Source organism: Trachemys scripta, chromosome 1 (genome assembly GCF_013100865.1).
Source record: "Trachemys scripta elegans isolate TJP31775 chromosome 1, CAS_Tse_1.0, whole genome shotgun sequence".
Lineage (NCBI taxonomy): Eukaryota > Metazoa > Chordata > Testudines > Emydidae > Trachemys > Trachemys scripta.
Genome location: NC_048298.1, coordinates 337,616,534 through 337,627,869, shown reverse-complemented (window position 1 = coordinate 337,627,869; position 11,336 = coordinate 337,616,534). Strand labels below are relative to the sequence as shown.

The 11,336-nt window shown below is 48.5% G+C and overlaps 1 protein-coding gene across 1 annotated transcript; it reads right to left on the bottom strand.

Annotated features, from left to right (window-relative positions):
* Positions 1–9,386: 9,386 nt before the first annotated feature.
* LOC117871358 (olfactory receptor 52R1-like) lies at positions 9,387–10,731 on the bottom strand. Its single transcript, XM_034759266.1, has one exon. It carries the CDS (start codon positions 10,619–10,621, stop codon positions 9,623–9,625), a length of 999 nt encoding a protein of 332 aa, XP_034615157.1. The 5' UTR covers positions 10,622–10,731; the 3' UTR covers positions 9,387–9,622.
* Positions 10,732–11,336: the final 605 nt, after the last annotated feature.

Below are 11,336 nucleotides of genomic sequence, written 5' to 3'. Positions count from 1 at the left end.
CTTGTAGTGTGGGGCCCAAAACTGGACACAGTATTCCAGATGAGGCCTCACCAATGTTGAATAAAGGGGAACGATCACGTTCCTCGATCTGCTGGCAATGCCCCTACTTATACAGCCCAAAATGCCGTTAGCCTTCTTGGCAACAAGAGCACACTGTTGACTCATATCCAGTTTCTCTTCCGCTGTGACCCCTAGGTCCTTTTCTGCAGAACTGCTACCTAGCCATTCGGTCCCTAGTCTGTAGCAGTGCATGGGATTCTTCCGTCCTAAGTGCAGGACTCTGCACTTGTCCTTGTTGAACCTCATCAGGTTTTTTTTGTCCCAATCCTCTAATTTGTCTAGGTCCCTCTGTATCCGATCCCTACCCTCTAGTGTATCTACTACGCCTCCTAGTTTAGTGTCATCTGCAAACTTGCTGAGAGTGCAGTCCACACCATCCTCCAGATCATTAATAAAGATATTAAACAAAACCGGCCCCTGGACCGACCCTTGGGGCACTCTGCTTGAAACCGGCTGCCAACTAGACATGGAGCCATTGATCACTACCCGTTGAGCCCGACGATCTAGCCAGCTTTCTATCCACCTTACAGTCCATTCATCCAGCCCATACTTCTTTAACTTGGCAGCAAGAATACTGTGGGAGACCGTATCAAAAGCTTTGCTAAAGTCAAGGAATAACACATCTCATCATAGAAGGCAATTAGGTTAGTCAGGCACGACTTCCCCTTCGTGAATCCATGCTGACTGTTCCTGATCACTTTCCTCTCCTCTAAATGTTTCATAATTGATTCCTTGAGGACCTGCTCCATAATTTTTCCAGGGACTGAGGTGAGGCTGACTGGCCTGTAGTTCCCCGGATCCTCCTTCTTCCCTTTTTTAAAGATGGGCACTACATTAGCCTTTTCCAGTCATCTGGGACCTCCCCCGATCGCCATGAGTTTTCAAAAATAATGGCTAATGGCTCTGCAATCTCACCTGCCAACTCCTTTAGCACCCTCGGATGCAGCGCATCCGGCCCCATGGACTTGTGCACGTCCAGTTTTTCTAAATAGTCCCGAACCACTTCTTTCTCCACAGAGGGCTGGTCACCTTCTCCCCATGCTGTACTGCCCAGTGCAGCAATCTGGGAGCTGACCTTGTGCGTGAAGACAGAGGCAAAAAAAGCATTGAGTACATTAGCTTTTTCCACATCCTCGGTCACTAGGTTGCCTCCCTCATTCAGTAAGGGGCCCACACTTTCCTTGATTTTCTTCTTCTTGCTAACATACCTGTAGAAACCCTTCTTGTTACTCTTAACATCTCTTGCTAACTGCAACTCCAAGTGTGATTTGGCCTTCCTGATTTCACTCTTGCATGCCTGAGCAATATTTTTATACTCCTCCCTGGTCATTTGTCCAATCTTCCACTTCTTGTAAGCTTCTTTTTTGCGTTTAAGATCAGCAAGGATTTCACTGTTTAGCCAAGCTGGTCGCCTGCCATATTTACTATTCTTTCTACACATCGGGATGGTTTGTTCCTGCAACCTCAATAAGGATTCTTTAAAATACAGCCAGCTCTCCTGGACCCCTTTGCCCTTCATGTTATTCTCCCAGGGGATCCTGCCCATCTGTTCCCTGAGGGAGTCAAAGTCTGCTTTTCTGAAGTCCAGGGTCCGTATTCTGCTGCTCTCCTTTTTAACTTGTGTAAGGATCCTGAACTCGACCATCTCATGGTCACTGCCTCCCAGGTTCCCATCCACTTTTGCTTCCCCTACTAATTCTTCCCTGTTTGTGAGTAGCAGATCAAGAAAAGCTCTGCCCCTAGTTGGTTCCTCCAGCACTTGCACCAGGAAATTGTCCCCTACACTTTCCAAAAATTTCCTGGATTGTCTGTGCACCGCTGTATTGCTCTCCCAGCAGATATCAGGGTGATTAAAGTCTCCCATGAGAACCAGGGCCTGCGATCTAGCAACTTCTGCTAGTTGCCAGAAGAAAGCGTCGTCCACCTCATCCCCCTGGTCTGGTGGTCTATAGCAGACTCCAACGACAACATCACCCTTGTTGCTCACACTTCTCAGCTTTATCCAGAGACACTCAGGTTTTTCTGCAGTTTCATACCGGAGCTCTGAGCAGTCATACTCCTCTCTTACATACAACGCAACTCCCCCACCTTTTCTGCCCTGCCTGTCCTTCCTGAACAGTTTATATCCATCCATGACAGTACTCCAGTCATGTGAGTTATCCCACCAAGTCTCTGTTATTCCAATCACATCATAGTTCCCTGACTGTGCCAGGACTTCCAGTTCTCCCTGCTTGTTTCCCAGGCTTCTTGCATTTGTGTATAGGCACTTAAGATAACTCATCAATCGTCCCTCTTTCTCGGCATGAGACAGGAGTCTTCCCCTCTTGCGCTCTCCTGCTTGTGCTTCCTCCCAGGATCCCATTTCCCCACTTACCTCAGGGCTTTGGTGTCCTTCCCCCGGTGAACCTAGTTTAAAGCCCTCCTCACTAGGTTAGCCAGCCTGCTGGCGAAGATGCTCTTCCCTCTCTTCGTTAGGTGGAGCCCATCTCTGCCTAGGACTCCTTCTTCTTGGAACACCATCCCATGGTCGAAGAATCCAAAGCCTTCTCTCCGCCACCACCTGCGTAGCCATTCGTTGACTTCCACGATTCGACGGTCTCTACCCCGGCCTTTTCCTTGCACAGGGAGGATGGACGAGAACACCACTTGCGCCTCAAACTCCTTTATCCTTCTTCCCAGAGCCACGTAGTCTGCAGTGATCCGCTCAAGGTCATTCTTGGCAGTATCATTGGTGCCCACGTGGAGAAGCAGGAAGGGGTAGCGATCCGAGGGCTTGATGAGTCTCGGCAGTCTCTCCGTCACATCGTGACAGTCTCTCCGTCACATCGTGGAGCCCGCTTAGATCACCGTGGCAATTATGAGCACTATGAACACCACGCACATTGTTCTGGAGTATATGCAGAGCCAGAACATGCCAAAGCAAAACCAGGAGAGGAGGCGATTGCAGCGCGGCAACGAGAGCGATGAAGAAATTGACATGGGTATAGACCTCTCACAAAGTACAGGCCCCAGCAATGTGCAAATCATGGTGTTACTGGGGCAGGTTCATGCCGTGGAACACAGATTCTGGGCCCGGGAAACAGTCACAGACTGGTGAGACCGCATCGTGTTGCAGGTGTGGGACGATTCCCAGTGGCTGTGAAACTTCATGCATAAGGGCACTTTCATGGAACTTTGTGACTTGCTTTTCCCTGCCCTGAAGCGCCAGAATACCAGGATGAGAGCAACCCTCACAGTTGAGAAGCGAGTGGCAATAGCCCTGTGGAAGCTTGCAATGCCAGACAGCTACCGGTCAGTCAGGAATCAATTTGGAGTGGGCAAATCTACTGTGGGGGCTGCTGTGATCCAAGTAGCCAATGCAATCAGAGACCTGCTGATATCAAGGGTAGTGACTCTGGGAAACGTGCACGTCATAGTGGATGGCTTTGCTGCAATGGGATTCCCTAACTGTGGTGGGGCGATAGATGGAACCCATATCCCTATCTTGTCACCAGAGCACCAAGCCACCGAGTACATAAACCAAAAAGGGTACTTTTCAATGCTGCTGCAAGCCCTGGTGGATCACAAGGGACGTTTCACTAACATCAACGTGGGATGGCTGGGAAAGGTACATGATGCTCGCATCTTCAGGAACTCTGGTCTGTTTCAAAAGCTAGAGGAAGGGACTTTCTTCCCAGACCAGAAAATAACCGTTGGGGATGTTGAAATGCCTATAGTTATCCTTGGGGACCCAGCCTACCCCTTAATGCCATGGCTCATGAAGCCATACACTGACACCCTGGACAGTAGTCAGGACCTGTTCAGCTATAGGCCGAGCAAGTGCCGAATGGTGGTGGAATGTGCATTTGTACGTTTAAAAGCGTGCTGGCGCAGTTTACTGACTCGGATAGACCTCAGCGAAATCAATATTCCAATTGTTATTGCTGCTTGCTGTGCGCTCCACAATACCTGTGAGAGTAAGGGGGAGACATTTATGGCGGGGTGGGATGTTGAGGCAAATTGCCTGGCCACTGATTACGCGCAGCCAGACACCAGGGCGGTTAGAAAAGTACAGCAGGGCGCGGTGCGCATCAGAGAAGCTTTGAAAACCAGTTTTGTGACTGGCCAGGCTACGGTGTGAAACTTCTGTTTGTTTCTCCTTGATGAACCCCCCCCTCCCCAGTTCACTCTACTTCCCTGTAAGCTAACCACCCTCCCCTCCCCCCTTCGAGCACCGCTTGCAGAGGCAATAAAGTCATTGTTACTTCACATTCCTGCATTCTTTATTAATTCATCACACAACTAGGGGGGATAACTGTCAAGGTAGCCCGGGAAGGGTGGGGGAGGAGGAAGGACAAGGACACACTGCAGTTTAAAACTTTAACACTTATTGAAGGCCAGCCTTCTGATGCTTGGGCAATCATCTGGGGTGGAGTGGCTGGAGGGCCCCCCACCGCGTTCTTGGGCGTTTAGGTGAGAAGGCTATGGAACTTGGGTAGGAGGGGTGTTGGTTACACAGGGGCTGTAGCAGCGGTCTCTGCTCCTGCTGCCTTTCTTGCAGCTCAACCATACGCTCGAGCATATCAGTTTGATGCTCCAGCAGCTGGAGCATCGACTCTTGCCTTCTGTCAGCAAGCTGATGCCACCTATCCTCTTCAGCCCGCCACTTGCTCTCTTCAGCCCGCAATTCAGCCTGCCACCTCTCCTCTCATTCATATTGTGCTTTTTTGCACTCTAACGTTGACTGCCTCCACACATTCTGCTGTGCTCTGTCAGCGTGGGAGGACATCTGGAGCTCCGAGAACATATCATCCCGAGTCCGCCGTTTTCTCCTTCTAATCTTCACTAGCCTCTGTGAAGGAGAAACATATGCAGCTGGTGGAGGAGAAGGGAGAGGTGGTTAAAAAAGACATTTTAGAGAACAATGGGTACACTCTTTCACATTAAATTTTGCTGTTCACATTACACAGCACATGTGCTTTTGTTACAAGGTCACATTTTCCCTCTTATATTGAGGGCCTGCCGGTTTGGTGTGAGAGATTACTCACGCAGTGCCAGGCAACAGAATTCGGCTTGCAGGCAGCCATGGTAAGCCACAGTCTTTTGGCTTTTTTAACCTTCTTAACATGTGGGAATTGTTTCAAACAGCAGTGCCCTCATTTCTCATACCCAATACCCGTTAGGTTGGCCATTTAAAATGGGTTTGCAATGTAAAAGGAGGGGCTGCGGTTTCCGGGTTAACATGCAGCACAAACCCAACAAACCCTCTCCCCCCCACACCCAATTCTCTGGGATGATCACTTCACCCCTCCCCCCTCCCACTGCGTGGCTAACAGCGGGGAATATTTCTGTTCAGCCGAGCAGGAACGGGCACCTCTGAATGTCCCCTTAATAAAATCACACCATTTCAAACAGGTGATGACCGTGAATGATATCACTCTCCTGAGAATAACAGAGATAAGGAATGGATGTTGTCTGCATGCCAACAAACACTGGGACCATACGCTGCCATGCTTTGTTATGCAATGATTCCAGACTAGTGTCCTACCATGGCGGACGGGATAAGGCAGCCCTCCCCAGAAACCTTTTGCAAAGACTTCGGGAGTACATGAAGGAGAGCTTTCTGGAGATGTCCCTGGAGGATTTCCGCTCCATCCCCATACACGTTAACAGACTTTTCCAGTAGCTGTACTGGCCGCGATTGGCAGGGCAAATTAATCATTAAACATGCTTGCTTTTGAACCATGTGTAATATTTACAAAGGTACACTCACCAGAGGTCCCTTGTGTGCCCTCAGGGTCTGGGAGCATGCCTTGGGTAAGTTCAGGGGTTATTGGTTACAGGTCCAGGGGGATAAACATATCCTGGCTGTTGGGGAAACTGGTTTCTCCACTTCCTTGCTGTGAGCTATCTTAATTTTCTTCATCATCATCTTCCTCGTACCCCAAACCCGCTTCCCTGTTGCATGCTTCTCCATTGATGGAGTCAAAGCACACGGTTGGGGTAGTGGTGGCTGCACCCCCTAGAATGGCATGCAGCTCCGCGTAGAAGCAGCATGTCTGCGGCTCTGCCCCGGACCTTCCGTTTGCCTCTCTGGCTTTGCGGTAGGCTTGCCTTACCTCCTTAATTTTCACTCGGCACTGCTGTGCGTCCCTGTTATGGCCTCTGTCCTTCATGGCCTTTGAGACTTTTTCTAATATTTTGCCATTTCGTTTACTGCTACGGAGTTCAGCTAGCACTGATTTGTCTCCCCATATGGCGAGCAGATCCTGTACCTCCCATTCGGTCCATGCTGGAGCTCTTTTACGATCCTGGGACTCCATCATGGTTACCTGTGCTGATGAGATCTGCGTGGTCACCTGTGCTCTCCACGCTGGGCAAACAGTAAATGAAATTCAAAAGTTCGTGGGGCTTTTCCTGTCTACCTGGTCAGTGCATCTGAGTTGAGAGTGCTGTACAGAGCGGTCACAATGAAGCACTGTGGGATAGCTTCCGGAGGCCAATACTGTCGAATTCCATCCACACTACCCCAAATCTGACCCGGAAAGGCCGATTTCAGCGCTAATCCCCTCGTCGGAAGTGGAGTAAAGAAACTGGTTTAAAGGTCCCTTTAAGTTGGAAAAAAAGGGCTTCGTCGTGTGGACGTGTCCAGGCTTAATTTGATTTAACGCTGCTAAAGTCGACCTAAACTCGTAGTGTAGACCAGGCCTAAGACATTTATCCATGTCCTGAAAAAGACTACATTCCAGTCTGTACCACCGAAGAAAACCAAGCCGAGGTACAGAGCAAAGGAAAATGAAAGTGTTCCCCGCTACCCAACCCACGCACAATATGTGACACCCTGAAAATGTCCCTCTGTTTCATTGATCAGCGAGTGTCACCTGCACTTTCTGTTTGTCAGACCTCAGCCTCACACACATTACTGGATCAACCACTCCTCTCTGTTCCCTCTTCTGGGTAGCTTCCATTCCTTCCAAGCCTACCTCTCAGCAGAGAAGCTGGAGAACACTGGTTTTAGCTAGAATGCAGTTACTCCTTTCTTCTGTCTGGGCGAGATCTTGTAAGGGCTATTTATACATACATGTCTTTGCCCTATCCTCCTGTCTGTGAGCACAAGGAACCTGAGCGAAGAGTCCAGTAAAAGCCCAAAGACAAAAGGATATAGGTGGTTCATACAATCAAACGTGAGTTAATAGGTGTGACACAGGGTCAGAAAGGGTTGTGCAACTAGCAAGCTAGTTTACCCAAATCCAAACTTTAAAGACGTATTAGAGAGGTATATAAATGGTAATTAGGGCCATTCCCTATAAATAGCAACATAGCCATGGTAAATGGACTAGAGCTTTGAAATGCAAACCTGTATTCTTAGAGAATTAGAGGTAATGCTAATTGTATGTGTTTACTTATATTGTGTTAGATGTTAACCTTGTAAACAGATGATTCCTGTCTATTGGTATATCTGTTGAGTCAAAGATCAAAAGAAAATATTAACATTTAAATTTAAACTTGGGTGTGAAAACATCATTGTCTCTACTTCTCTTTGACATTTGTAGTAAACTACCTATGAACTGCTTAAGTGATAATTACCTTATTCTGATGAATGGAAGAGTTACCTGGATATACGTAGGAAATAGGTAATTCTACTTCAAAGCAAGGATTCATCATTATAATGGCCTGCCAGTGGTCTATAAAAGAATACTTGGGTCCTGATCCTGTCATCTCAAATGTGCTTAAGCTTCATCAGGGGAAGCTCAAGTCACAAGACTGAGGTCTCTAGTTCCATTCTGGATCACCCTGATATTGGACATTGGCCTGCAACCTAAGGATTAATTTTGAAAGAACTCTTTGCAACTTTAAAGTTCACCATCTCTACCATGAAACTGACTTAAACATTCTCGTCATATATCTATGTATAGTGATGTCCGGTTACTTCAGGGTGGAGAGAGGCGTTGGGACGTTAACCGGGGATGCCTCCTACCCACAGGCAGGCTACTTGTCAGGCTGCAGTGGCTCTCATCCCAGCCCCAGAGCAGAGGGAGCCCAGCACAGGGGGCTGGGTGAGAGGTGGAGATCGTGATGGGATGTACCCCTGGGGTGAAGACTGGAAGCTGTTGGAACTGCTGTGCCCCCAAACCATTAAGCTGGGTTGGCCTCTCCCCCTGCTCTGCTGGTGACACACAGCCAGCCCCTCCAGGCCCTGTTATCACCCAACACAACAGCACGTGGCGCCACACACTCAACTAAGTTACCTGAGTGCTTTAACTAAGCCACTCATGAACCAATAATTGAGGCATCAGCCAATTTCCTAGCTCCCCAGCCTTGCACCCCTACTGGATCAAAAATCCAGAATTAGACCATCTTGCACTGCACAGTGATCTGTAAAGCGTAAACTCTTTAAATAGTCTGCTTCCCCCTCGATGGAGGGAAGATATTCACCACCCTTTGTTAACAGAGCTAAGATTCCCAAACACTTCACTCAAAAACACACTTGTTAAGATAAAACATAAATCAGGTTTATTAACAACAGACTGATAGCTGTTAAGTGATTAATAAACTGATCAAAGCAGGTTACCTAGGAAATCAAACAAACGTGCAGTCTATGAGTTGTACATGCTAGATAGGATTTGAATCAGCAATATCTCACCCTGACTGATGATACAAGCAGTCTTACAGATTCTTGAGGCACAGGCTGTATCTGCTTTGCAGCCTGGGTTCCCCTCCCCAGTTCAAAGTCCTTGGTCTTCCTGAGCTTCTTGCAGGTGCTGATTTGTGGAGGAGTGAAGACAAGGGATGATGTCACTCCCCATCTTTTATAGTTTCTTCCAGCTTGCTGGAAAGTCTGTGCATGTGACGTGGGGGGTCTTCCCTCATTGGCCAAACATTCTCCATCGTCTCCGTACTCCCTCCGAGGAGGTTTTCTTATGCAGAGTTCCTGTGCTAGTGGATTGTTCCCTGGATGGGTGTTGACGACAGCAATTCACACTGTCTGGCTACTCCTTTGACGTACCTGAAAGGCTGGTTTTGGGTGTTTCCAGCCTCACATCACCCTTTAGTAACTCACACATAGCAGGATTTCATAGCTTCACATACAATGAGAGCGCATACAACCCAAGGGGATATCAATATTTAGCAGATCAAGACTTTTAGAATGATACCTCACAGGGCCTATTTTGTACAAAACATACCATAATTACATCACCATGGTAAATAGGGGGTGCTTTGGAGTGCAGAGTGTCAGAGGGATGATCCAGAGAGTTATGGGGGTGGAGAGGAGAGGAGCGAGTGAGGGGCGGGGCCTTGAGGGGAAAAGGCAGAGCAGGGGCGGAACCTGGGGAAAGAGACAGAGCAGAGGGGCGGGGCCTCAAGCTTCCATTTACCAGCAATTAGAAAGGTGGCAACCCTATGAGTTGTACATAGGCAGATTCCCCAGTTTGTCACGCTGACACAGCACACTAAGGTCAGGAAAGGGTTTAATGTCTCTTTGACTGGCCAGTCAGTGATTCAGGGAAGAGGGCCCAGCACCATGTCACCAGCCAGCTCTGCATGGAGCTCAGTCTGAGAGCTAGAGAACCAGGAGAAAACTTTAGGTCACTTTATTAGCAAAGAGCTGGAGCAGCCTGTCCCAGATCTGTTGGGTCTTGGCCCCATAGATGATGGGGTTTAGCATGGGGGGCACCAGGAGGTACATGTTTGCCATGAGAACGCGCAAATACAGAACCACATTCTGCCCAAACCGTTGCGTGAGGGCAGCAAAGAGATGTGGGATGTAAAAGGCTAAGATGACACAGAGGTGGGAGCCGCAGGTCCCAAAAGTCTTCAGCCGGGCTTCCTTCGTTGGGAGGCTGAAGATGGCCCTGAGGATCTGGGTATAGGACACGGTGATAAAAAACACATCCATACCAATTACCAAGAATGCCACAGAGAGGCTGTAGTAACTACTGATGCTGATGTCGGTGCAGGCCAGCTTCACCACAGCTATATGCTCACAGTACGTGTTTGGAATGATGTTGGTTCTGCAATATGGCCACCTCCTCGCCAGGAAAGGATAGGGCAGTATGAGCATGATGCCGCGCAGCACCACGGCCAGGAAAATTTTGGCAACCACAGTGTTTGTCAGGATGGTGGAATGTCTCAGGGGATCGCAGATGGCCACATAGCGATCAAAAGCCATGGCCACGAGGATCCCAGACTGTATCAAAAAGAAACTGAGAATGAAGTACATCTGGGTGAGGCATGCACTGAAATTGATCTCCCTGGAATAGAACCAGAAGATGCTCAGCATTTTGGGCACGATGGATGTAGACAGGACCAGGTCGGTGACGGCCAGCATGCAGAGGAAATAGTACATGGGCCCATGGAGGCTCGGCTCCGTCTTCACGATGAACAGGATGGTGAAGTTCCCCAAGATGGCTATGGCGTACATGGTGCAGAAGGGGATGGAGATCCAGATATGGCCTGCCTCGAGGCCAGGAATGCCCAGCAGGATGAAGGTGGTGGGGTTGGTGAAGTCGGTTGAGTTGGAATCTGACATGGTGAAGGGAAGAAGGTGTCCAACGCTGAGGAAGAATGGTGTTTCCTGCATGAACCGTACGTTCCCCTGACTTCCTGTATGTTCCCAGGGTCTAGGGCAATGGTCGCAGGACAAATACCTGGATGGAGAGACAATGTTAATATGAGACACTACATGCACAACTGGAGGATGGTCTCATGGATGAAGCAGATTGGTCGCTCTTCACACACTGAAAAATGACATTTTCATTATTCAGATAAATGAATTATGAACAACTGACCCTCCTAATGCCAATTCCATATTTTATGGTGTTCCCTTCATCAATAATTCCTACACATCGTGGTGTGGGAAACCTTAACAGGCACCAACAGAAAACATGGGTGTATGCTGGTTATCCCTTATTGTTCTCTAGGCCTTGTCTACACTGCCAAGTTTTTTCATCAAAAGGCAGCATTTGGTGATGAAATAGTGGAGGTGTAAACACTACAAAGCCACTTTCGATGACTGAACTCCTCAGTTTCAGTGACGTAATAAAGCCGCCTTGACGAGTGTTGGAAGGTTTTTACGCAAAATTTTTGTTGCCAAAGTGCCAGTGTAGACACCGTGCTTGATTTTATCACTGTAATTGGCCCATCCCTTTTCTCCCACACCCAACGTCCTCCACCCCGGGAACACTGACCATGCTTGCAGTGTTCCCTGGCATGTGTGCTTGTGAAGGATCAGTGGGAAAGTGACTGGTGTGTTACCAGCAGTGTATTTTAATATAGTGTTTCAGTGCTGTATGTGT